Source organism: Egretta garzetta, unplaced genomic scaffold, assembly GCF_000687185.1.
Source record: "Egretta garzetta isolate BGI_Z169 unplaced genomic scaffold, ASM68718v1 scaffold163, whole genome shotgun sequence".
Taxonomy (NCBI): Eukaryota; Metazoa; Chordata; class Aves; order Pelecaniformes; family Ardeidae; genus Egretta; species Egretta garzetta.
In genome coordinates, this window is record NW_009259308.1 from 2584336 (window position 1) to 2611202 (window position 26867).

The 26867-nt window shown below is 42.1% G+C and overlaps 1 protein-coding gene across 1 annotated transcript in view; it reads left to right on the top strand.

Moving 5' to 3' along the window:
• Positions 1-26867, top strand: part of NEGR1 (neuronal growth regulator 1) — a 161305-nt gene that overhangs the window by 38155 nt on the left and 96283 nt on the right. The window contains exon 3 of the mRNA XM_009636145.2: positions 13038-13163. Coding sequence (XP_009634440.1) covers positions 13038-13163 — 126 coding nt within the window. The remainder of the gene's footprint in view (positions 1-13037; positions 13164-26867) is intronic.

Genomic DNA, 26867 nt, shown 5'->3' on the forward strand with positions numbered 1-26867 from the left:
AACATGAAAAGATCTGTGTGTTGTCTTTGTGCAGTATTTGATTACAATGGGGGGGGTTAGCTAGACAAATATGATACTACGTGGAGAGTAATCTAGATGGTTGCCTGTATTTTTAAGCATTCATAAACAGTTAGATTGACTATAGTGGGTGCAGGTAGAAAGGAAGGAGGTGCTTGGACTTCTCAGGTGATTTCTGCTGGGCTGTGCTGAGCTGCTGCAGGCAATGAGCCAGCGCGGCCGCCTACCCCCTCTTGTGAGACCATCCCACAATCTCAGGTCATGCGTTTCACCAGGGTTAATAATCTGCGAGCTGCCCTTGGGCTTACGCTTACGAGGCATGTCTGAAATGCTCCAGAAAATGCAAATTCTTTCTCTGCCTTCCATTAACTCTTTTCAGCAGGCAGAAGTAGGCGAGACACCATGGGTCAAGATTGGCACAGTAATAAAATTCATAGGCATCGATGTTTAGGAGCGGTAAAATGTTGCTGGGCATGTGGGCAGTTAACTGGTTCCATAAATTAATATGGTTTGAGAAATTCTGAACTTTTTTTTTTTTCTGTAACTTGCAGTTTCCGCTTATCCTGGCATTCAAGGAATTTCCTTCCCAGTGAAAAACCTTGTTTGCCCTTGCCTCAAGCGGGGAATTTGGGATGGGATTTCATCCATGAAGGGTTTCTTCTCTGAAACCCAGACCCTTTAAAATGCAGCGATTTCATTTTAAACTCTACAAACTGGATACAAATTTAAATCTTTGCTGTTGATTTACTCTTTCTCATCTACTCCTGTTTGACAGTCTTAATGTTGGGGGCTGCTGTTTCCTGGGACGTGCCCTTCATCACCTTCACGGCCCTTGCCTGGGCTTGCTCCCCTCTCTCCATGCTTCCCTTTTCCAGGGGGACCCAGCCCTGGACCCAGCACTCCAGATGGGTCTCACTAGGGCTGAGCAGAGGAGGATATACTAGTATTTCTTGTGTGGCAACTCTCATACATTCTGGGGGGGAAAAATTGTATATAAAAGTGGAACAAGTTTTTTTTTAAGTGTTAACAAATGATTTTACAACTCTAAAAAGCACAATTATCTTCTTATGATAGATACTATAGTGCAATATGTTCAACTATAAAAATGATTTTTTGGGGAAAAAATTTGTTATATTTATGGGGTTTTTTTTATTTTAAAATAAGGCATTTTAGATCTGGCATTTAGAGGTGTTTATGGGATCAAAATTGTTTACAGGTCCTAGGATTAAAAAAGTGTACGTGTTTGTCAGAGAGGTGGAGGATTTATGTAGATATAAATAATTTTAAAATCTTGCCAAAATTAAGGGGGTTTTAAAACGGTGAAATAGTTTCTTGCTTCTCGAAGCATTTGAAGCACACTGATTTAGGATAACTTATTTCTTGCAATGAATTTGGCATTGTAATACTGTGACTTTTGTTCACTAACCACTTGACCAATAGTCATCTGTGCAATGTCCAGCCTGTAAGGGGAGTCTTTGCAACCTTGCCATTTTTAGTTTGAGGTGACACATATTTGGCATCATTGACATTCTGTACAAAGCCACTGGTTGGAGGGTGTCCTCTCTCAAACCACACAGAAGCAGGTTTGGGTTTATAGCTGAGCTGGGGGGTCAAGAGCAAGTTGGGAAGCTTCAGAAGCACCGGCAGACACCTCGCTGGCTAATTAGCCGCTGCGCTGGATTAGCAGCATTAGCTGCTGCGTGGGACACCAGCCAGTGTAATCTCCTGGAAATAAGTTACATCTGTTTCTGCTAATTAATACACCTCGCAGTAGTCACAGTGGTTTACGTTTGGCAACGTTATGACTTTTTTGTTGCTTGATGATGCTTATTGATGAGCTCTGCAGACGGTCAAATGGCCTGTTGAAGACCCTGCTAGCTGTTAATGCAGTCCCCCCCTTCTCATTCACATACGGTTCAAACGTATGGCTTATTCCTAATAACCACATTTCCACCTGGGATTTTTTTTTTTCATAAAAGCTTTCCTTTGATTAACTGTCCTTCTTTTTTTTCTTTTTTTTTTTTTTCCATTTCAGTGTTATGGATGTGTCTGGTTATTCAGCCACAACTTCCTTCATCATTCTGACTAAAATGGGAAGAATAAGAGAAGGAAAGAATAGGAAATTAGGGTTTTCTCGCAAGAAATCTTCATGCAAGTACATATGCTAAGATTTATGAAAACTTTCAGAAAACAGAATCATTTTTAATGGGGAAGGTTTTCCAGATGCTGGAGGATCTGATGACTGCAAACTGAAAAGTCATATAGATTCTCAATTAGTGGCAAATGGAGTTCATCGCTGGTTTTAATAACCCTCATAAGCACATTTTAATTTTTCTATGTATTTGTCATAAAAACTAATTATTATGTCCAAGCCATAAAAAGAGCAATAATCTATTTCTTATGTCATGTTAGTGATTTCTAGATATTATACAAGTTAATGAAATCAATATGCATATTAGGAAAGCAAAGCAATAAATTATTCTGTCTGCAGAGAGAAATCAATGTTTTATCATATTTTTTTCAGTATCTACAGCAGATAGCTCAGGTCACGAAGGCCCCTAACCTGCCATCCCAGCAATGTGGGGTTCAGAGATGCTCATGTTGGTAACCCCATGGTGAAATGCAGCATCCTTGTCTGCTGCGGGCAAGCTGTCCTGTTGCTAAAGGGGTGAGAAGCCTCCAGTGGATGTACCGCTGGCCCTGGCTGCGTTGGCCACCACAGAGGAGACGTTTCCTGACACAGCCAGGACTGTCCTGTGCTCCCATCACTGCCACACCTGGGAATGAGGGGGGAACTGAGCCAGGGACCCGCTGCTGTGTGTTTGTGGAATGAATTGCTAGAGACTATTAGCCCATGTCAAGACCTGATGAGTTTTTATCTCTGATAAACATCACCAAAAAAACCACACACACATGTATTTTGCATTTCCACAACTAAATTTAGAATTATTTTTTTTTACTTTTTAAAAGGCAGATGTACAGAAAATATTACAAAGCCTGTGTGTACATGAAAAAAAAAAATTGTATATTCAAAGATGGGCTCTAGGAAGATCTAGAGATAGTCACGCTGCCATAGTGCCCTTCCCCATGGGTGGTGTGTGCTGGTGGGATGAGGAGCATGGTGTCCCCACCACCTTCTGCTGAGGACGTCCTGCCCATGCTGCCGTTACGTTCAGCACCTGCCATGCCCTGCGCTGTGGGAGGAGTGGGAAGGAGTGTGTGGCTGTCCAGGAGCCTTGTGGGATTCATCAGGTTGGTGGGATCAGAGGGTCATCTGCTCCCAAATGCCAGAGAGAAACATCCGATCAGGAAATGAAAACACAGGGAGCCTGAGAAGATGATAATCCGCTCCTCTTCTGAGTTCTTTTTTTAGATTTCGGTTGCGAGTGCAGCTCAGCTAGTGTTTCCTGACTACTAATGGGAACAAATTACATTGAGATAGCGTTTTTTCTTATCACTGAGGAGTCCCCAGTGCTTTACAAGCTGGTTTGTACATCACAATCGTTCTCCCCTCAATGATGCGCAGTGAGGTCTCGGAAGCTCAAAGCACCATCACACCACCAGGGCAGGGGGGCAACCCGAACTGGTAGGTGGCAGAAGGGCAGGGAGACAAGGACAAAGCCCACTTTGAGGGCAAAACCCCATTTGGGCAGGGTTTTGCAGTTCAGAGCAGCTTTTGTGAAGATAGCTGTGGGGTCCTTCGTGACAGCAAATGCCAAGTGCCTCCATTTTTTGCCCTTGAGGCCTTGAGATTTGGACCATAGGTCGTTATCTCTTACGAGCTGGTTTGGCGCTGCTTCTCACTGAAATGGAATAGTTCCAATGAATTGTACTTTAGGGGCATCAGGGTAGAATAAAATTAAGATTGTTATTATTAACGTTATCGTTATTATTGCATGCTTGCTTTTATAGTAGCTTGCTATTAAGGCTTGTCTGAAATTCATTCTCATGCCATTTGTTCTAATTGCTTTTGGAAACAGAAACAAATTTATTTCTCTCTGTTATAAACAGCCCAAGGGAAAATAAACATGTCGCTGTGTCCCTCATGCCACACTTTATTGGTATGCACTTCTAATAAAGGTGATTCATTTCTTTAACACTGTAGTGGATACAAGCTTTGGTAGATATTTAAATAAAACACTGTGCAAACCAACTAGGTAAACAACTTTTTTGAGTATGTTCCCTGGGTTTTTTTCTTTCTATAATGTTGACAAATTACTTTTTAAAGTGGAGTACAATAACTATTCTCAACAAAAAATTGGAGAAAGGAAATAATGGAAGATGCTGAAATTTTCCTATTATTGGTCATTTACAGAAACCTGTAAGGCACATGAAGGAAGGGGATGGTGAAGATTTAAAACTGCCTAAGGATGGGTTTGCACATTAGGATCATACTGTAACACTGGGGATGTCGTATTGCCTGCATAACTACCTGTGAGGTTGAATTATTATTTGGTCCTCTGTGTTCCTCTTTTGCTCCATATTTTTCTCTCAAGTAATCAAAATTTAAGTAAGAAATGTAATAGACTGCTTTCTGGACAGAAAATTAAACTTCACTGAAATGTAAATCTTTTTCCAGAATGTTTAGCATCACTTTAAATTTCATCAGCAAAACCCAAAATAATCATTCCATTTTTCTCATTTGTTTTAGAAAACAAAAATCTTTGGCTTTGATTTTGATTTGACTCCCAGAAAATGATCAAAGGCTAAAGCGCATTTAGTATTTGATGTGACATGGGCAACTCTTTATTTTGAAATTTTCAAATGGAGAATTGGTCCCAAATCACTTACAATATTTCACTGGAAAATCAGACCATCAGGTGCGTTGTAGCAAACCAGTTCTGCAACCTCACAGTTGCTTGGCCATCACTTAGCAATGATTCTTCAGCCGCTCCAGGTACCCGTGGGGGTTTCCTCCCATTGCTCTCCCACTGCAGGAATGCCCTCGCCTGTCACGAGGGTTTGGCAGCATCGGGGATCCTGTACTGGGCCGTATCTTTCATGAACGCCCCAGCACCCGTGAACACCCTTAAAGCCCCATTTGTGCTGCCTCCTGTCAAGGGAGGGATTCCACCGTCGGGACAGTCCCCCCAGGCTCCTCTCTCAGTCCCTTTACCCCACTGTCCCCTTGTTTGGGCGGTTTGATAAAACTATTGAAAGCAGAAGTTTAGTTTTGATTGCCTTCTCTAGTTTCTACAAGCAGTATCTATACCTTGTCCTAAATGGGAAGGTACCCACTTAAAAGCATTTTAAGAAAAAATGTCAGATGACTGTAAAGCCCTTTTCATTTTGGACCCTTGTACAAAATTTACTTGGGAGTTTCATTCGTCTTTCATCCTTGCTTGATATCTTGTTTCTTATGCATTTCTTTAATCCATATTCTGCATAAATGTTTATTTGCTGCTATATTTAATTTTTTTTCTGACCTTCAATGTTGCCGTGTGAGATGGGTGAAAGACTATGGTTGTTGAAATGGAGAGTAGCTTTGCAATGGATTTAATCTGCACTCAGAGCTCAGCATAGCAGACATTAAAAGCTAAATCTGCCTGTAGATCAGTCTTTAGAGGTGTCATGAGAAGTATGCAGGCAAAATAAACATTTCTTAATTCTTATTAAATATTAACCTTATATTGTGATTATGCATATATATTCTAGTCATAATTAATAAATCCCACAGATTTTAGTGATCTGGATGTAATGATCCCTAACAGTCAGTAAATAACAGAAAAATTAGCAGCATACCAACATACCAGAAATCATTATTTGTCTTAAACCGTGAAGTTCCAGAAATATTTACTATAGAAGCAAATTTCTATCATAGGAATGAAGATCTGCCTAGGGAATAATTGATAAAAACAAAATCTATGATTTTTCATGAATAACAGATCATATTGTATCATTTCTGTAGTTTTACAGAATTACATTATACAGCAGGACTGCACTTCTGCACTTACTTGTGCGTTATCTTAATTAATGTATAGCTTGTATTCATTTATTTTCTAATTCTATTTTGGAAATGCATAAATGATGCAACCTGCTCAGTGTTATTGTAATAAGACTTAAAGACATCTTCTGCTAGATTTTATTTAACTTTCCACTGTAAAACCTAGATTAAAGAAGAGCACAGTCAATTAGAAAATGAGCAAAGCACATACTTAAGAGAAAATCACTTAATCTGCACTGTGCAAGTCTGGAAAATTCTCCATCTTCTACCATGTCACAGTTCAAATCTTCCCTTAGCAAGACTGCAACATTTCTGATGGTAATCCTCAAAAAGAAACAAAAGTGTACACACTTCTTCTGGATCAGACTTTCCAGTCTCTAGCAATATCTGAAGAGGGTTTGTCCACTGGGATCTTGCATCCCTCGAGGCAAGGACGATGGGGTCTGTGTTCTGTACAACACTGAGTACAGAAAATCACGGGGTATAAAAATACGGCTCGAACACTGCGCTGTAGTCACAGAGATTCCCGCCTGTGATTTCTTCTTTATTTCCATATTTAAAGCTCGGTTGTAGTTGTGTAATAGATCGTCTAACAGGGCACAGGGAAAAAGAGTCCACTGAGATACAGGCACACATAATAAAGTCAGAGGGGAAAGTGCTGTAGTAGGCGCCTGGCGATTACATCAGGAGTCTTTGTGGTGCTGTAGCGAAACGCGGTGGCCTCCCAGTGGGTGCACTGGGCTGTTGGAAAAATGGTCGTGGAGCGTGACATTGGGGAGGAATCATTACACCGGAGAGTTTCCGTCTCCCTAATAAAAATGCAATAGACCTTATGTGTTTATAACCGTAGTCTCATAGTACATACACTATTATAAAACATTGTATATGTAAAAATTATATACAGCTGTTGCGTATTTTGGATATAATGGATGGGGGCATGAAGTAATACCAGCAAGGACTGTGTGCACTCACGTCCCGTAGGCTCCGAACAGCTGCAGGAGGAGAATTGATGGTGTTGATTTACCCTTTGGGTGAAAATGTCAGACTCTGGGATTTATGGGGAGGAGTAGGAAATATTATTTAAAGGAGCAAATTCCTCCCGCACACATGGGAATGCCAAAAGCTGTTGTATTCTGTCTGTGCCGACTGCTGCAGGCAGCGGTATCAAAAAATCTGTAAAACTGAAGAAACCTGCCAGGCTGTGCCGTGAGGGCATTGCAAGGGCCCCTGCCCCTGTGCAGGGGGGCTGCTGCCCATGAGGAGGGGAGCAGGTACCCCCAGAGCCCATGACTGCCCCCAGGGAGGCCAACAGTCTGCTGAAACCCTGATGTTCAAAGGGTATTTATGGGCTCTTGAGGGGATCTTGCCCTCTGAGATTTGTATGGCTTTTAGGAATGTGTGTGTTTGAATGTTAATGCTTCTGTGGAAGCGAAGGCTGAACCACAGCAGACCAAGGCACTTCATGACACGCTGCTTCACCACGAGCATCCCTCATGCTCAGGTGCTCTCGCTGCCCTCCGCTGCAGCACCGACCCTAAACAGCATCTTTTGTGCTCAAACACCGCAGTTAAGTAGAACTGCAGTGCGTATTGCAGGAGTGCTCTGCAATGTGGTGAACCTTGTTCTGCAAATGCCTGTGCACATTGCTGTTCGCCCGTTCACAGTTAGAAATGCATAAGCATTTGCACAGGTGGATTGGTCAACAAATTAATTCCAGTCTGAAAGGAATGGTCAGTTAAATTGCTGAATGCAGCATCCTCTTCCCCACCCCTACCCCTTTCTCCCTCCCTCGGTGTTTATTGATTAATTGTGAAATTTTAATTAGGAAAAAAATCAAATTATCATTGCAGACAGAGAGGTGGGGAGTGCAGCCCAGAATTTGGATGAAGAACTCAGGGTATTGGGGATTCTGGAGATGAGGCTGTATAATACTTCTTTTTCACCAAAAAAGTCACTCCTTATTGAAAAGCAAGTATACGAAGATTCAGCTGAGGCAATAAGAGCACAAAAGCTCTACTTGCAAAATTTGGGAGGGATGAAGCAGGTTATTCTGGTGATAAAATCTCTCTTGCCAAACTCCCAGGCGTAACACTTATGTACTTGCAATCCAATTCCTCTCACAGTTTTTATATATTCTATTGGGATTGTCTATATTCTGTATATAAAACGGGATTGATTACATTATAATCTGAAAAGGGAGTTGGCTACCATATGATTTAATAAATGTTACTATAAAAAATCTAGTTCCTAACTTGCCATCACCTCTATCTGGGGGAACCTTCTGAAGAAACAGAGCTGTATATCCAGCCACATATGTTATAATCTTGATACTACATGGACTTTGATTGGACATTTCAATGGGGGGAATATATTTCAAGAAACAAGATGGGTGCACTTATGATGAGGCTCCAGATTATTTATCTGGTAATTTTAAATTGTGCTGAAAATAAGACATCCTCTCCCATGTTTAAAAAGCTAAGAAAGCAGCTCTATCCTACAGTCATTCCCACTACACTAGTAAGCTTTATTATGCTGCGTCATTTATGTACACATGAATGTAACTGAGAATATAATTCCAGTCCTTGAAAATGAGAAATGAGACTCTGCAATGAACTATAGACTCAATGTCAATCCTCTGCAAAATAATGGCACACTTATTTCTGGACTCCAGGAAGAAGTAGGAGCTAAAATATGTTGTCAGCCAGAGACTCAATTCTTATTAGCATCAGTCAGTCAGGTTTCAGGGACAGCAGATCTAGTCAGACAAAGCAGGTCCTCCAAACAGCCAGGTGAAAAGGGGTTTTTTTATCAGCCACTGGTGGCGAAGCTTGATTTGGGAAAGTCTTACCAGAGCTGCCATAACATAAAACAGAGGATTAGACAGAGCAGGCAGGTCCCTTCCATAGCAGAGCCCCAGAAATGCTGCTGCTCTCCTTTCAGCTGGGGACACCAGTTTTTAACTACAAGATATGAAATTTTAAAGAGGAAATGAAGAGGACATTCCCATAGTACTGCTCAGGAGGGGATCACAGGTGGATGTGCAATGGGACCAACAGGAGCCTCCAGGTATTTATGTTATTCTGGTAGCATCCATAACTAGTATTTTTAACCACGCAGGGGATCTGTGCAGCAAGCCATCCTCATCCCTTCAGTGCCTCCTGCCCCCTCCCTCCCCGCATCCCTCCACAGCTGGCCACGGCAGGAGCTGAAGGGATAATAGGAATAATGGTCCGGGTGATAATAACTGCACAGGGAAAGTGGAAATAAAGCTGAGATAAAGTAGTGGGTTTACCTCTGTACACAGCACTGGTAAGACTCGTGCTAGGCTATTATTCTGCTGTTCACATTTCAGGATAATTCAGATATTCCTCAAAAGAGAGAAACAAATATTATCTAGGAAGCCTTACAAAAATTAAGCTCATAGTGCTCAAATCGTCCGCAAAGATGAAGAGGTGATTTATCACATTGTGTGGGTCCATAGTCATAGAAAAGATACTCAATAGTAAGGGGGATGTTCAGTCTTGCAGACAAAAACAAAATAAGATCTGATTTCTGAATGCTGAATTTAGTGGAATGCAATTTTGAGCTAAAATGCTATTTCCTGGCAGCGAGGGGGTATTTAATCTCTGCAAGTGCTTCCCAGACGTGGCAGTATGAGCATCACCTGGAATTGCCAGGATAAGAGTAGACAGGTTTCTAAAACATATACTTCAGACAGGCTTCTAGGAAAATTTCTAGAGCCTGTGACTATCTGATCTCCGACTAAATTAGTCTATGGGTCCTCTGGCCTTATATTCCACACTGTTAATATGATTGAATTTCATTCATAGCAAATTCTGTGCTCCATAGCCATGGCTTACATGTAGAATCACCAGGGAAATATTTTCAAATTGTTTGCCGTTAGAACATAGGGTTTTATCAAAATTAAAATATTTGACAAAATACTGTAGATTTGGGGTTTGACAACAGTAGGTAAAACCTACAAGAAAGGCAGTGAGACTGACGGCCAAAGTTAATGGCTATCCTTAGCCAAGGGGAGAATATGCTGCTTTTTGTGAGAGAGGACACTTGAAAAAGAGGCGAGTGATAAAGAGCAAATAAAACCTTGTGAGGAAAGGCAGAGGAGGATGACAACGATGCTTGCATTAAGCAGCAGAGAAGAGTAGAACGTGTTGATCTTTGTCTTGGGAAAGAAATTTTGTTTGTCTATGTGAACTGAATGAAGTCCTATTACTTCAATTCTAGATTCCTGCCTATGGCAGAACTGTCTGTATTTCCTTTAGAAATTTATATTTTTAGAAATTTGATTAGAATTGTTTATGAGATCCAGCTTTTCTGCTGGATCCTTATGGCACTCTGCTCACAGGACCTATAGTAGTTGTGCTGCAGGACCAGCAGTAGAGCATGCCAGGAGCTCCTCATTCCCACTGGAATTAACGTTATCATATTTCTAATCTGGTTTTGTCAGTCACACTAATTAAATCAGAACAGTGGATATTTCAGCCACCCATTTCTGGCAATGGGTGCAGGGAAGAGACTGGACCAAGTGTAATCCTGACCCTGGCACAGCCTGAGCACCAGGAAAACTCCTTTAACTTGCTTTAGCTTGTACTGGCCACCCAGGTGCCGTCATGGCAGCACAGCAGGCTCCAGCCACATCCTTGATGTTTAGTGACAAGTTTAAGGCAAATAAAAATCACCTGGATAAACAGCATTAGGTGGCAGGTGTGAAAAATCCCTCTATGATGCTGCTTCAATAATGCCAGAACATGAGCAAATCTCTCTTTCTACCTTCAAAGGTGCAGAAACTCAAATAAGAAGTTTCATGCTGCTGGAAATCTTACACCGTAATATTACTTAATCTGGAAGATATTTCCACAGTTCCAAATAGATATTGCATCAGTCAATTGTGTATATTTACTCGTGAGAAGAACTGTTTTGAGTTACTTGATTCCGTCACTTGACTTTCTGAAAGTACATTTGTTCTTGAAGGATAAAGAACTAAGTAGCTCAGATTTAGGAAGATATTTTTAAAATATTGTAGACTGACCAAAGCCACTGTGTATGCCACATTATTCATGATATTCTGCTCTCAGATGGATTTCTGCATTTCAGATAGAATGATTCCTCACCAGCTCTCTTTAGGAAGTAGATTTATTTTTCATACTCTGTACACAGAAATAAGAATTCCTTTCAATGTTTTGTCTATTGCCAAACTGAAACATTAATGATATTTAACTTGGGCTGGGACAGGGGAGTGGGGGAAACCCCTTTTCAAGGCGTGGGAGAGTCCGAGGAAGGGTCATGTCATGGTATAGCTGATGTGGGGTGGGCATGTAGGTGGTGGGTGTTCATGTTCTCCTTTAGGACAGGAGAGACTTCTGCAGAAGAAGTTGAGTAACGGGTTCGTTGCAGGAATCTGAAAGAAATCTGATTAATAAATTACCCCTTTATGTGAAGTAGGGAAGAGTCGATCATCACCTTTTGTGAGTTAGACTGTGGCAAATTCAGAAGTATATCTCTGCTGAAGTGATTGTGTAAACCTGCTTGAACCTCAAAGGCGGGTCATACTGAACTTCACTGCTCTAGGAATTAGGTTCAGCCTTCCCCAGACGTTCATTTTTCCCTAAAGACAATGTTTCTCTGCTAATTAAAAATACTCTAAATAAACTTTTAATTTGCTTTGCTCACAAATGCCTAGCCACAAGCAAGCACTGAAAATTTCCAGCTTTTGAAGTCTCTCTGACCCCATCTCATTTCTACGACTGAAATACTTCCAGTTACTGGACTGGGGAAAGGGCTAGAGAACATCTGCAGGTGGAGATCCCAAAGCACACAAAACCAGTCTGTGCACATGAAAAAGCTTTGTACTTTTAAAGTACATTGAAGGGATGTTAATAATGTATTACAGGTTGCAAAGGTGTACTTATGGGTTCAGATAGTGGGATTTTGGCTGTGACAAATTGGAGCAAACCAGTGAGATGAGACCGTGGCATTCAGGAGAGGAAAGCTCCAGCTGGACTTCCATTTTGGTTAGGAAAATGGAAGATCATAAACTTTTTTTTTCTTATTTCATTGGTACCCATTTACCTTGCAGAGCACTTTGATTTCAAAGCAGTCATTACAGAAGACTCCAAAACACTCACATGTAAGATCTGTCTCTTTTAGAGATATTTGTACAAAAATTGTAATTTATCATGTAGAGAACAGTGCTTTTCAGAAACATCAGTAGGGTATGCCTTATTACCATGTTGATTTGATTTCTACATCAAATGTAATAATAAGACATGTAAAGAAATGCATATTTCTTTAAAAAGAAAGATTCAGTCTGAAATCCAGAATTCCTGCCTTTATTGCTGGGACCTTGAGTTCCTTTTCTCCCTGTGTAACATTACAAGAAGTAAAGCATTCCCTTAAGGATAGGCCATTTAATGTTTTCCATCATTTTCCATCCATGTGGAACTCTGTTCTCTTATGCCCAGATTTATAAATAGTACAGAAAATGGAGTTTAGTGAAGAAGTCTGCCAATTAAATGAAAGAAAAAAATCTAGCTTATTTTTTCTTAGCCATGTTGCTACTGCAAGGCTAAAAGCAATGCAAAGCAACTGAAATAAATGTATTTTAGTCTTCTCCATGAACAGATATGACTCTCCAAGTACACATGGAGTAGATGTAATAGGCATCATTATTTTTAAGAAGATAAGATTTTAAGAAATTTAATTTCATCTTCTTTTCAAACCGTCATGAGGAAGCTCAGCCTCTTGAACAAGAGCATCCATCAGCAACAGTTTACTGGGAACTCAAGAACAATACCTGCTTTGCACAAAATAGAGGAAATTGCTGCTTTCTTATTTGTAGCATTTTGAATCCATGGCTGAGCTTCTGCAAACTTGATGGAAATAGCTGTGGTCACACCGAAGCAAGGTTTTTGCATAGTTATATTTCAACAACTGCATGTATTTTTCTCAATAATGGTAATACGGGTATCTTGGCTCTCCTCAGCTATCCGTGCTCTGGCAGAATTGCACTGATGCCACAGCTCTCCATTACAACTTTCTCCTTGTTTCATTCCAGTTTCTCCGAAGATATTTCGTATTTCGAGTGACATCGTTGTGAATGAAGGAAGCAATGTTACTCTGGTCTGCCTGGCCACGGGGAAGCCAGAGCCTTCCATTTCTTGGAGACACATCTCTCCATCTGGTAAGCACAAATATCTGTCACCGGGAGCTTTCTGCAACGTTTCACCAGTAACAGGTTTTGCTGTTTCAATTTTGAGAAGTGCAGCAGCATCACATTTAGATACCTTGAAAAGTGTGTGCCTAACTAGACTTCTCGAAAATAAAGGCTTCTTCAGATTTCAGCTGATGTCAGTGAAAGCTATAATGCTGCTGTAACACAGGAACATAGAAATAAAGGCAGCCTAAATATGAGTATATTTTTAAGCTCATTTTAACAGGCTGCAGACATTTATCAAACAATTCCGATTGAAACCAAAACAAGGAAATAATCAAGAACACACAGGGCTCTCTAGAAGTAGGAGTGAAAGTTAAAAATATTAACATATCATGCAATAGATTTAATTTAATTTAACTACCATTAGACCTTACAATTATTTCATGATACAGCATAGTTTATTAGAATGGTTTCATTGAACAAACTAAATTATATGTATGAAAAATTGCAAACAAAATGGCATCTAAAAGTATCATTTCTATTTAACTTAATGCTTCCATTTATACATTTAACTCCTCATAACATATTTAAAGGAAAACTTTTAGCTAACATTGCAGGCATCTCTGCACTGGTTGACTTGGTGTGAAGCCACTGAAGCTGGATCCCTGCTGGCAAAGCTGGATCTGTCTCACTCAGAGGTGGGGAGATCCCTGCTCTGTATCTCAGAGCTATTGGCTTGGGAAATCCTGGTGGGTTCTGAGTTTCTGAAAGGAGATTATTTATTTAATTTAGCCTGGAAAAAAGGAGACTGAGGGAGACCTTATCACTCTCTACAACTACCTGAAAGGAGGTTGTAGCAAGGCGGGAGTTGGTCTCTTCTCCTAGGTAATGGGCAATAGGACGAGGGGAAGTGCTTCAAGTTGTGCCAGGGGAGCTTTAGGCTGGACATTAGGAAAAAATTATTCACCAAGAGGGTTGTCAAGCATTGGAACGGGCTGCCCAGGGAAGTGGTGGGGTCCCCATTCCTGGAGGTATTTAAAAGACGTGTAGATGTGTTGCTTAGGGACACGGTTTAGTGGTGGGATAGCAGGGTTAGGTTAACAGTTGAACTTGATGATCTCAAAGGTCTTTTCCAACCTAAATGATTCTGAGATACTCCCTGCCTCCAGCTGGCTGTTGCATGCAAGACTGGTACTGCACTGGTTCTTTTATAGGGACTCTACAATGATAATTGATTTTGCAGGGAAGGTCTTTCTGTTTGCTCACACAACTTTTATGAAATCCATGTAATTGCAGGGAAGAACGGTTTCATGGACTGCCACAGCTTACTACAGTGTCTCATAATCCTGACTAACAGTTTGCTTTACAAGGCAAGATCTGAAAAAAAAATTAACTTTTGACCTTTAAGACAATGACAATGAATTCTGCTTGAAGTGCCCATCAAGGGACTAGGGAAAAAAATTCAGTTGTAGCAAAAAAATGGATTTTAACTAAATGTCAAATAAAATTTTATTGGAAACCGTGGTGATACTTTAGAGTAATAGCTTAAAGCATTAGATTGTCTACAGAAAGGAGCTCTTATAATTCTTCTGGAGAGAAAAAAGCAGAAAAGGAGAATTAGTGCACTCAGTCTGGAGAAGGGACCTGAGGAGGAATTAGATCCTCCTCATCTTGGATTCAGACAAAATTAGTGTATGTAATCACAGGGGCTTTCAGTGAACCCACTGATTTTGTATCTTGACCAAAGGATGGAGAACGAGGACTGGGAGGAAAAATGTGATCATTCAACTACAGACCCATTACACTTGCCACAATGAGAACTGAAAATGAAATTTGAGGAAAAGCTTAATCAAAGGTATCTCAGTACAGGGAGAGACAATCAAAATGCTCACGGCGCAATGGTGATGCACTCTTGCTGAGCACCCAGCACAGCAAACTGCAGGCAGACGGGTATGTTCTCTCGCTGCTGAAGACATAAGGGCAGGCAGATACAAATGGTGCTTTGTTTTCCTTCCCTTGGGAAGGGAAACCTACTACATTCTGCCTTCTCAGCCCTTCTTGGAACAGTACATGAATGGCGCCCATAGGAGACAGCAACGTGCATTTACCATGTTTGCCTCCCTGGGCAACCCGTTCCAGTGTTTCACTACCCTCATTGTAAAGAATTTCTTCCTTATATCTAGTCTAAACCTACCCTGTTTGAGTTTAAAACCCTTACCCCTTGTCCTGATCAGCTGATCCAACTCCTGCTCAGAACATGTCCAGCTGGATTTTAATATCTCCAAGAATGGAGATGCCACAGCCTCTCTGAGCAACCTGTGCCAGTGTTTGATCACACTCACAGTAAAAAAACCTTTTTTCATGTTTAAATGGAATTTCCTCTCTTTCAATGCGAGCCTGTTGCCTCTTGTCCTGTTACCAGCACCTCTGAGGAGAGCTTGAATCCAACTACTTTACACTCAGAGCCCCCTCCTGCCCTGGCTGAGACCCCACCTCCCTCAGCTGCTCCCCGGTTCAGATGCTCTGGCCCCTTTGCAACCCCCATGGCCCTCCCTGGACTCGTTCCAGGATGTCCATGTCTCTCTTGTCTTGGGGGGCCCTCAGGACATTCATGTATAATTCATCATAAAAACAGTGGGATATGCACCCACTTCAAGAATCATTATTAGCCTAGATCTAATATTCCCTGCCTGTGGGAGGGGGCGTGAACTAGATGGTCTTTTAAGGTCCCTTCCAACCCAAAGCATTCTGTGATTCTATGGCTTGCCAGAAAAGAAAGAATACTGATGCAGTTACAGTTGTTAAGGCACACTTATTTTCTACCCCTTTTCCTGGTGATTTGCCCTGTGGTGGTTGAAAGTCGGTGGCTTCATTCTGGTGGGGGGTTGTTATGGCAAGTTGTCAGCATCCAGGATCCCTCAAGGGGAGGAATACGATGCTCACATTGGCTGTTTCTTCTTCCTCCCTTCCAGATCCATTTTGGGTCCTCTTTAAATGTTTGCTATCACATTTTTACACCTGTGCTCTTTCTTCATTGCTCGGCAGCTCCACATTACATCCTAATTTACTATTTGAGGTGCCTTCTATGTATGTCCGATGTCATTCCTGTGTTCCCTGACACCCCCAAACCCCACTTTGTCCAGCTCCAAATCTGCGTTTCTTCAACTGGCCATGGGTGAGCTGTTCACAGCTGTGGGGTCTCCTGTGGCAGCCCCTGCCCATCCCTACCCACCCCACGCCTGCGCTCCCTTCTGCGCCCTGTCCTGTGCCCCAGCTTCTCAAGCCCCTGCTCCTACACTCCCAGCTCTCCGCTGTGCTTCTCTGCATCATTGTGTAACAGCCATAAATACCTCATTGCGCACAGAAAAACTGCTCGCTACTGCTGGCTACAGTCCTACCCTGGAAATGCAAAGGTACTGCTGGCTATGGTGGTACCCTGGGAATGCAGAGGTAAAAACGATTAGCCAGGGGCGCCTGCTCAGTTGGAGGAAACGCTGTCCCAGCTGAACCAGGCATGACAAAGCTGCAGGCAGGGCAGGACAAGTCCAGGAAGACATTCTGTGACAAGCCTCAGTGCTGAGGCCTTGCAAACTCACTGCAAACACTACATTACAGGGCTGCTGTCATGGTTTAACCTGGCTGGCAACTAAGCACCATGCAGCCGCTTGCTCACTCCCCCCCCTCCTTAAGTGGGATGGAGGAGAGAATCGGGAAGAAAATAAAATGTTAGAGCCAAGGGCTGAGATAAAGACAGTTTAATAAGAGAAAAAAATAATAATAATAATGGGAATGATAACAGAATATACAGAATATACAAAACGAATGATGCACAATGCAATTGCTCACCACCCGCCGACCGATGCCCAGCCCGTCCCGAGCCGCAAGCAAGTGCTTGAGTAGTCTGAGCACTACTTGGCAACAACTAAAAACGTCAATGTGTTATCAACTTTCTTCTGGTACTAAATCCAAAACACAGCACTATGCTAGCTACTATGAAGAAAATTAACTCTATCCCAGCCAAAATCAGGACAGCTGTATCCTTACAAACCCCATTTCATCCGAGAGGTGAGCACCGATGCGGCCGCTGCACCAGGACGTGCCTGGGTGTCCCCTGTTTGATTAATGGACAGAACTCTGTCTGCAGTGGGAGAACACAGGATCCAAATAACTTTTTGCACAAAATTCTTGTAAAATGCAGTAGAAGCAAAGATATAATTCGCAGAATATGTTCTGTCTGCTAGTCTACCAAATAAAGAGGAAATTTTCCATTTCAGTAACACTGTACCACTTGTGTGCTCAGGTGTATGTTCTGGTGTACAGACAGTTATAAATGGCACTCAAATCCAATTAAATATCAGTCTGGCAAACAAGAAGCCTGTATTTATTAGAAAACAAAATACAGAAGAGTTGAAAACACCAGATTCCTGTAACAGTTTATATTCTGTCTGCAGCAAATTACCTTTATCTAAACATAAACTTCATCTGCACTTTATAATTTCTACCAGTTTTCTCCTGTAATTCCCAGTGGCACTAACGAGGCTTGCATGCAAGCTTCGCATCTAGAATACAACACTAAATTATATTAACGAATCATATTTAGAATATTCTGAAATTGCTTGTCAAAGCTGCTACTAAAAGATAAGAAACTGAAATCTCTGAATACAAATGATTCAATGTAGACTAATTCCAAAATATTATCATGATTTGCATCAATGCAGCCTTTACTTGGATAAGGTCGGATTCAATTTTTTGAACAAGAGATAAAATGAACCTTCTGTAGGAATAAAAATAAAATGTATTTAGAGGTGATTTTTAACTTAGTACATAAATTATTGGCCTGGAATCTTTATTGTGCATGTTTAACTTGTAGTCATTATGCAAATACATTCATTATATAAATATTCATTATACAAACCCATTATGTAAATCCACAAAATCTACACATTCAGCGTAAAATCATAAGGAACATGGGGCTGTAGTTTGTAATCTGAAAATCTCTTATTGTTGAAATGTCACCTGAATAAATTGCAGGTATTACTTATTTTGTTCTGACATTTAAGAGCAAAGTGCAGCATCAATAGTTTAAGAATGAAACCAGAATTTTAAAGAATTAAAGTCTGCCTGAAACATAACTCCAGCTTTTAACACTTGTATGCACAGTGTGTATGTGTGTTACATTGCTGGGTTTGAAAAGCAAGCTCTGCCAGTGTTCCCACAAAAAAAAAAAACAAACCCAAACAAAAAAAGCCATTCAGAAGTCTTTTGATAAAATGTTACTGCTTTGCAAAATTCGGCTCCTGTATGTCGAAACTCTTTTCCACTGTGGTTTGGACGAAGTCCCAAAGGAGAGTTTTCCCAAGCAGAGAGGGACCGATGGCCTGGGATGTCAGGGGCCAGCAGTGGAAGCACGCACTGCCTGAGCGCTTTGCTGCTTAGGACAGGCTTGCTAGGAAAGCCTAACATTTCCTGGGTTTATGCAAAATAGCTTAAATTCCATAGTTTCAAAAAGTCTTATGGAAAAAGCAAAACTTTTTCTACCCAACTCCCTTAAAACCAAATGACGCTTCTTGAAGATTCACGCCATAGTCTAATGCTCAGGGTATAGAGGGTTTTCATTTGTTTATATCTGAATTAAACAAACTGAGAGAAGTGGGGTGTCTTTCCACATCCCAGGAGGTTGTTTTGGCAGCCGCTGCTGCAGCCGATGCGCAGAGGCACCCGAGCGGCTGCCCTCTCTCGTGGGCGGGAGGCAGTGAGAGCGGGCAGAGCTAACAGAGCTAAGCAGAGCTAGCAGGGCAGGTGGGGCAACTGGTCAGACACCTACGGTTATGTTTTGCCAAAGTAGTTAAATATCTGGGTGCATGCTGGGGGAAACAGGGTGCTTCAAAAGAAGCACAGCTGCATTTAAACAACAGTGACCAGGACGGGCCTATATCAAATGGAGAGGGGTGGGGAACATAAAAAGATTGCAGGAGCAGCCTCACCTTTGGCTTTGTTCAATGCTTGACTTTACAATCATAATATTTACGAGTGTTGTTAGGTGAAGTTTCATACGTTTCAAACAAATATGTTCACTCTAGTTGGTTTGTGTTGGCATCGTGTTGTTCCCCAGAGGATGCACACGCAAGGCTGGGCTCTGCACATGTGCTCTGCAGCACTACGCGCAGTGCAAGAAGTGAGGGCAACTGAGAGGTTCACTCCTGGTCCGAACTAAAACACTGACATGGGTGCACCCAGACTGCATGAACTCCATCCCCTCAAATGAAGGAAACCTGGGGGATGCTTTCCTGGAGTGAACCTCGCATGGTCCTGCCATGAGCGGCCACAAAACCAGGACAGACCTGCCCTGAAGCAAAGCCAGCCTCGACTCCCCCAAGGTGCACATTAGGTCCTCAGCACCATTTTGATCTCCACCCCCACTCCTAATGCTGCATTACTGCTAGCACAGAGACTGAGCATCACTGGCTCAACAAGGAGACATATATGTTGATGTGCATTTTGCTAGAAGGTTTCACAGCCACTGGCTGCAGGCAAATAAAGAAGAAAATATAAGATCTGAATCTATGCCTCAACATATGAATCTCCTGTTTTATTTGTAGTTGTTTGTAGCGTGTGGCAGTGTTTCCTGACCATACCATCCCGGCTTCTCTGGCTAGTTCACCCCTCTGCCTTTGTAACAGCTCAGCCTGGATCCTCAGCATCATCCCTGGTGACTTCTAGTTTCATATTTTCCAGTTCTTCCCTGCTCTCTTGCCCTTTTCTCACAGTTTTATCCCCATCGCTTCCAGTCTAGATTCTAGTTATTTTCCTAAAACAGGAGGATAAACTGGAGGTATGCAGACATTTTGGAGAGCAGATCTTCAGAAATTAATTTAGCTGAATGAAGGTAGATTTTCCCATGATGAGTGAAAGGCAAATCCCTAGCACCAGGACACTCTTGTTCATTCAGTCCTGTTTCCAGAGAATGGTGACACTGAAGCACTTCCAAAACAACCCAACAACCCCCCCAAAAAACCCTGTAAGAACCGTTGAGCATGTGCAAAATAACAGGTTCTTCACTAGCACCAAGGAAAGCTACACTTACCCAGAAATTAGCCTGAATTTAGACTTGAACATATTCACATGATGACTCCTCTCCTTCTCTAACGCATTTCATTTGCCGTCGGGGCATGTGTCCGTGAGTGTGATATGACTGAACTGAATCTAATGCCTGTCCTATTGTTTCTGGACAGCCCTAAAGCTGTGAAGATGTATTGCATTAATGTATCATCACAGCTATGTCGTTTTGACGATATATTAGTGTAATACATCTTCAGAGCACTCAAATGATAGGGCTGTCTGGGAAGAATGAGTCTAAGAGCCGATTCAATTCAATTACAGGACAAAAGGCAGTGCTAGTCCCTGAACAGGCTGAGTGTGATTCCTGCAAGACCCTTCGTGAAGCAGACTGCTACAGAAAGCTGCTACTGGGGAGGGAGAAGCAAAGAGGCTTTTTTTAAAACTTGTAGCTAAATCCTAAGAAAGGAACACAGCTTGATATGAGCAAGCTAATGTCAAATATTTTGTTCCACTTGCACTTCTGCTGGAGACCCACTGTTTTTCAGATGTTATCCACACATGACAGAAATAAGTATTTTGTTGAAGTGCAAATACCCTGAACCTGGATTTTCGGGCTGGTAATACTTAACTGATGTGAATTATTATCAGATTTCCAAGGCTTTGTGTGTGTACAGAGTGTGAGCTCATCTTTTAAAAAGCTCCATTTCTTGCTTCAAAATAGTCTTAGAAGTTTTAGAAACAAAAGTTTCTAAGGCTTGTGTCTTTTGTCCTAAATTCTAAACTTTAAAAACTGAACAGATACCACTGCTGGTGAGGGTTATTTCACATCACTGTCTCCCTCTAATATCTCTGCAATTGTGCACGATATAATTTTTGATCTATGAGAAGCTGCTCTCATCCACCCTCCGCTTAGCTGCTGCCTTTGCACAGCGAAGCTACTCCCAGCACTAATCAAGTCCTGTGAAGGATCTCACTATCGAACCACATTTCCCAACTTTGTAATTCAAAGTCCAATTAGCAGGTACTTCAAACAGCCTGGCAATGCTGCCATCTGAAAAGACCTCTTTCACTCGTCTGCTTTGTCCTAGATAGCTCAAAATTGGCGATTATTGTTTCCTGGTTCATTGCTTTGGGTTTGCAATGCCTGGAGTTGCTGTTCTTTTGTCTCCCTCTCCCAGTGATCCCATCTCACGTCCCCAGCAGCTTGGCAAGAGCCCTACAGGCAATGCAGGGATTTCTCGTAGTGGAGCTATCACGTCGTCAAGGTGATGTCCTGCAGGAGACCAACTTTTGTGGCTGGACCCAGTGACCGTGCTCACGGGCTGCAGGGTGGAGCGAGCTCCTGTCCCACTCAAGACGTGGCATCCCAAATGGCAATGACGTGCAGCCACCTTTCCTTAATGGAGGTGGATTTATTGCTGCCTTAGACCAAAAGCGAAGCTAGTTCCCTTTAGGTGTCTAAGAAGCAGAACGTAAAATAATTCAGTGATTTAACCTGATCAGCAATGACAGTGATATGCCTCCCTTATGCCATCATTACTCGTCTTGCAGGCAACGGCTTCATTACAGGTGTTAGTGCTGTGCTTCTCCGTCAGGTGAAGCATTACTGGACTGAGATGAAACATCTGTTCCTTGCAACTGAGCTGGAAGAGTTTGGAAACAAGCCAGGAAACCTTCAGAGATAGACCAGCAGTGACGGGCTAAGATTGACCGTGATCGGGGAGGTTTTACTTGTGCGGTGGACGTGAGGAGAGGAGATAAGCAGGGGACTCCTGCACGTAGCTGTCTGCTCCTCTTCCACTCCACTTGGTCCCTGGCATCTGCTGACGATGTCTATCCCGGCTTCAGGAGGAGGGAAGGACAGGGGTGTGCTCTCAGCTGTCCTGAGCCACCAGAGAAACCTGCAGATTGCCTCTTGGCTGTGTGTTGTACATGTTGGCACCAGCTGTTTTCAGAAGTAATGCTTTCGATGCCAGCATATTACACTGACAAAGATAACATTAATTTAAGGCTCAGACACTTTTGGATTTTACAAAGCTTTTGTGTCCTGCTCCGAGACTGTGTTTATGGAGAACATCCCTTCTTTTTCTGCCTTGACATAAGCTCCTCGTTCTGTGCCGTTTGAGGATGCCGCTCAGCGCTCAGCTCTAGGTTTACAGCTCTGTGTTGCAGTACTTCACACAAGCCTGTTCCTTTGCATTTTTGAACAGGGATGCCTGCTTCTCCAAATCAGCAGCTCTGGCTAGGGTCCCCAGGAGTCAGGAAATCTTCCAGTCGAGTGGCCTGACACATTTTCCTGTTAGCACTGATGGCACAACTGGGGCTGGGCGCCTGAGAAATTACTTCAGTTGCAGAAACCCATGCTATTCATCCAGCAGAGGATGGGCTACTGCAAAGCACCCCTCTTGGCATGCAAAGCTAGTTGGGTTGTTGAACACCCTAAATGCAACAAAGTGCACTGCTGCCTCCTACCACAGCACTTCCTCAGCTGCAAACCTGCTGCAAGGAGCTGGTCCTATGCATGGCTGAGCAAGACCTCCCTGGAAAACACTTAAAACGCGTGTCCCCTGGGACATGGGCCGCCTGGGCAGGGAACTCAGGGTCATTCATCAGCCCTTACATGAGAAAAATAATGCACCTGGGACAGCTAAATAGCACACAAATGGGCACGTGGTGATTGCATAGATGGATTGGTCCATGCTACAACTGTTTGGGGACTTGAAGTTTTGTGATTAATATTTTATATGAATTTAATGGCCTGGCTCATGATCCTAAAGGGAAGTTTTTCAGTTGGGAAAGGCATCGCATGTCATTAAATCAATGGTTTCCTGATATCAAACGCACATCTGGCAGCTTCCCAAGAACTCAAGGGGAAATGGTCTGGAGCTCTACGTGGAGTAAATGAGGGGATTAATTAACAGTTTAAAGACAGCAGTGCAAACACTAGTACCCAATATAAATTGCTTGTTGTGATTCCTTCCTTTGCCTTTGGATAAACAAAAAATAAGGAACCTCCAAAATCACACCTCTCCCATTCAAAAATACGGTGTCTTTTGGTTTCAGGTTATGGAACTTTTGGCCTTTTTTTTTTTTTTAATGATACATGTAAGTACCATTCTTGGGAGATATATGGACTATTAGGATCCAATTAAGTGACATTCAGTATCACAATCCATTGCCAAGTGACACTACACTGCCTGTGGTCAGGGGGGTTCTGAGGAAGACTTCTCAGAACAATGTCATTTTTATCAGGACCGTTCCAGAGGTTTGAGCACCCCTTCAGGAACAATTAAAGGTATTCCTAGAAATCCTCCTGTCTTCTTAAAATCTTTAAATAGCCTGAACAAAAATTCTTGTTAAAATACAGTTGTCAGGAGAAGAATATTCAAACTAAGATGGTCAAATAATTGGCTCTTTGTGAAGGAACTGAGAAACGAGAGTAAGATTGCAATCTTAGTGAAATACAGAGGTTTAAATGAAAGCCATACAAAAGCATTGCACAGAAATAAGTATTAATTTTTTGATGATTTTATAACAAATGGAAAGTATTTCTCGTTTTTCAATAAAAGTAGGTGAACTCATTTGTAACTCATAAAATGCTATGAAAATCAGAATTTTAATACATGCTTAGTTTATTCCCTCAGATATTAGTTCATTTTTATTTGAGAAATACTGCACTTCTGAGTGAGCAATTTATGAATCATAGAAGATATTTCAGTGAAACAAAATCTTTAAAGTTCAAGACCAAACCAAGTAGATTTCACCCTCCTTCCCCTTCCTTTGATATAGTCTCCCTCATTTTTGGAAGACTCTGTTTGAGGAGATACTGGTCTTTCGAACAGAGCCTGCCAATTTTGGGGCTTGCACAAATTTTTAGAGAAAACGATCCCATGATCTCAAAAATCCAGTGAGATGCTTTTGTTTTTTATTTTACTTTTCAAACACTCTGGGTTTTTTTTTTTAATTTTTTATTATTTTTGTTACTATTATTTCTATCTAGCCCTACTCTAGTGGTGGGTGTTGGCATTGAGACAGTGGCTGGAGCACTTTGTGACAAGGGTGTTTCAGCCTCTGAGAACGTCCCGCCAGGGAGGGCGACAGGCAGGCAAGCCAGGCTGGGCAGGCGGGGGGGGAAGCAGGCGGCCCCCAGGGGGGGGAAAGGCTGGTGAGAAAGCAGCCGCTCCAAGGAGGTAGAAGCAAGTGAACAGCCGATGCCACATTCATCCCAACCATACCTGCGGTACCTCCTGTTTTATTTCCCGGAATCATTTCTTCTGGGCATTTTTCTGAATAAATAATGTTTTAAACATATTAAGAATTCTTTTTTAAATGCACATTTAAAAAAAAAAAGGTGTAGCTTTTGAGGGGTATGAAGAAAAATGGAAAAAATGGTCATTAATGATTCGTTTAAGTCTAGTACTACCTCTGGTTTCAACAAACTGCAGACAGAGAAATCATACAAAATGGAAGGGATCAACAAATGTATTTGAGCCAAATAGATAATCAGTAAATAAATAATAGGGTACCATTTGCAGTGCATCATTTTGATACAGCAACAGGAGGAAGGAATGTTATAAAGCCATCAGACATGAGAAAAGCTGTGACCGCAGTCCTTTGCCCCAGGGTGAATCCCTGGGGGGCACTGACCAGGCTTCTCCTTCCCCCCATCCCTTCTGCTCCCCAGCCCCAGGCCTCCCACACCCTCCATCGACTGATGGGCAGACCAAGTCTCTTCCAAAAGCCACCACATGGGGTTTTATTGGGAATAATTATCCCCTTCCCAACAGCCAAATCCCTACATTAACTGCTATGAATTATAAATAAGCTCAAGTGAGATTTAATCGTGTAGCTTTCTTATTAAAAAGATCATTGCCTTGTTCTTCCCTATATGGTTTTAATTTTTTGTCATGCAGAAGATGTTCATGTTCAGCTATTTGCTGCAGAAGACCCAGCAGCCTCTGTGTAAGAGGGTGTCTTGCAAACCTTTCTCCTGCCAAAGGGTGCTTTGCATGTTGTGATACAGAGAGATGATCTGCCTGCTATGGGTTGTGGTCTTCCAGTGAAAAAACCTGGCATTTGCAGCAGACTGCACTTACACCTCTGCCTTCTGCAGCACAGAGTTTTGAAAGTTTTGAACAGATCCACAAAAATCAGAGCACAGTCTGATGTACATGAAACTAAACATCCAGAAGACATAACATGCAGACAAACCTACTATCTCAAGTGGTTTTTTTCTCTTCCAGAGTAACATCTGGTTGACCATATCTTCTCCTCAAGTATTAGAATGGATCTGGCTCTCCTTTATATTAATACTCGGCTGCTAAGGCAGAAAAGGCAGCCCATATTCTAGAGTATGACCTGATCATCTGTTCCCTGGTATGAAGTCTGCAAAGAGAAAACTCAAACTTGCTCCAAAACATCACAATTCCATGAATCTCAAACACATCCTGCAGCATGGCAGCAGTTCTGCGCAGGGTTGTAAACTGATGTAACTTCAGAGAGTGAGGAAAACAGTGACAACTTCTCTTGTAGGACCAGTATCTACCCTCTACACACAATATCCATTGCCTGGTAACGGGCTGAGATTTACATTCCCCATACTATGAGCATGCACAGAGCCATCTCTCCAAATGCTTCACTCTGTACCTATATATTTCACATACAGATGTAACCTTGTTTGTCTCCACCTCTGAAACTTTTAACTTTGTCAATCTATGTTCACATCTCTTTTCTTTTATCAGCATGCCTTCCTTACAAAATTTCTCTACTTGCTTTTCTTGTTTCATGTCGTCAGCTGGGAGATCTCTTCCAGCCCTCAATTTATCTGTCAGGTTTGGAAATTTTTCTCTATGTTTTATCTGATTTTTCTTTTCAAACGTGGAGCGTGGCTTCTCTACAGCTAAATGGCCTTAAGCAATCAATGTTTAAATGGTCCCTAATGTGATAGGGCCATTCTCCTAATAGACAGTGAGCTGTTCAGCTTACCTGCCATTCCTTGGAGAGAACTATACACTATCCAATTACAGCATTTGGTGTAACTTTGAACCCAGAATCCAAAACGAGTGGTAGAAATGACAACAGACCATTTTTCTGTGTGAATCCAATTGTTTAGACTTTATACTGTTCTCAGCATCCAACAGCAACTCATATCCAGATGCCTCCTTGCACCCTTGATCCTGTATTTCCTCCCAGCCTCTGAGATCAAGAAGGACCTTAGGGATTATGGGCTACTTAAATCATACGGTGATAATTAGACGGCATCATGGTAGCATTGTCACTGGAGACCACCTTCTGTTCTCTCATACTGACCCCAGTCCTCATGGTTGAGGCAGTAGACGTGAGGATAAGCCCATGGTGGCGTCTTTGCACCCCCCATCTCTTTTGGAGACAATTCACTGGGCTCCAAGCAGTCTCTCATGTGCACCCCTAAATTGTCCTGAGTCTGTGATAAACCAGGACTGGCATCAGCTCAGCCTCATGCTCCTCACTCTCCCAGCCCTATAAGGGTCTTCACTCTCCACTGGAGGATGAGGTGTCTCAAAGATTGGGTCATAAAAGTCAGTCCTGAGCACTGAACAGGTTTTACAGTTCATAAACTGGGGCTGTATTTTAGTTATTTAATATCCTAGTGAATAAGGAAAAAATAGAATGCCCCTTGGCTCAGATGCAGTC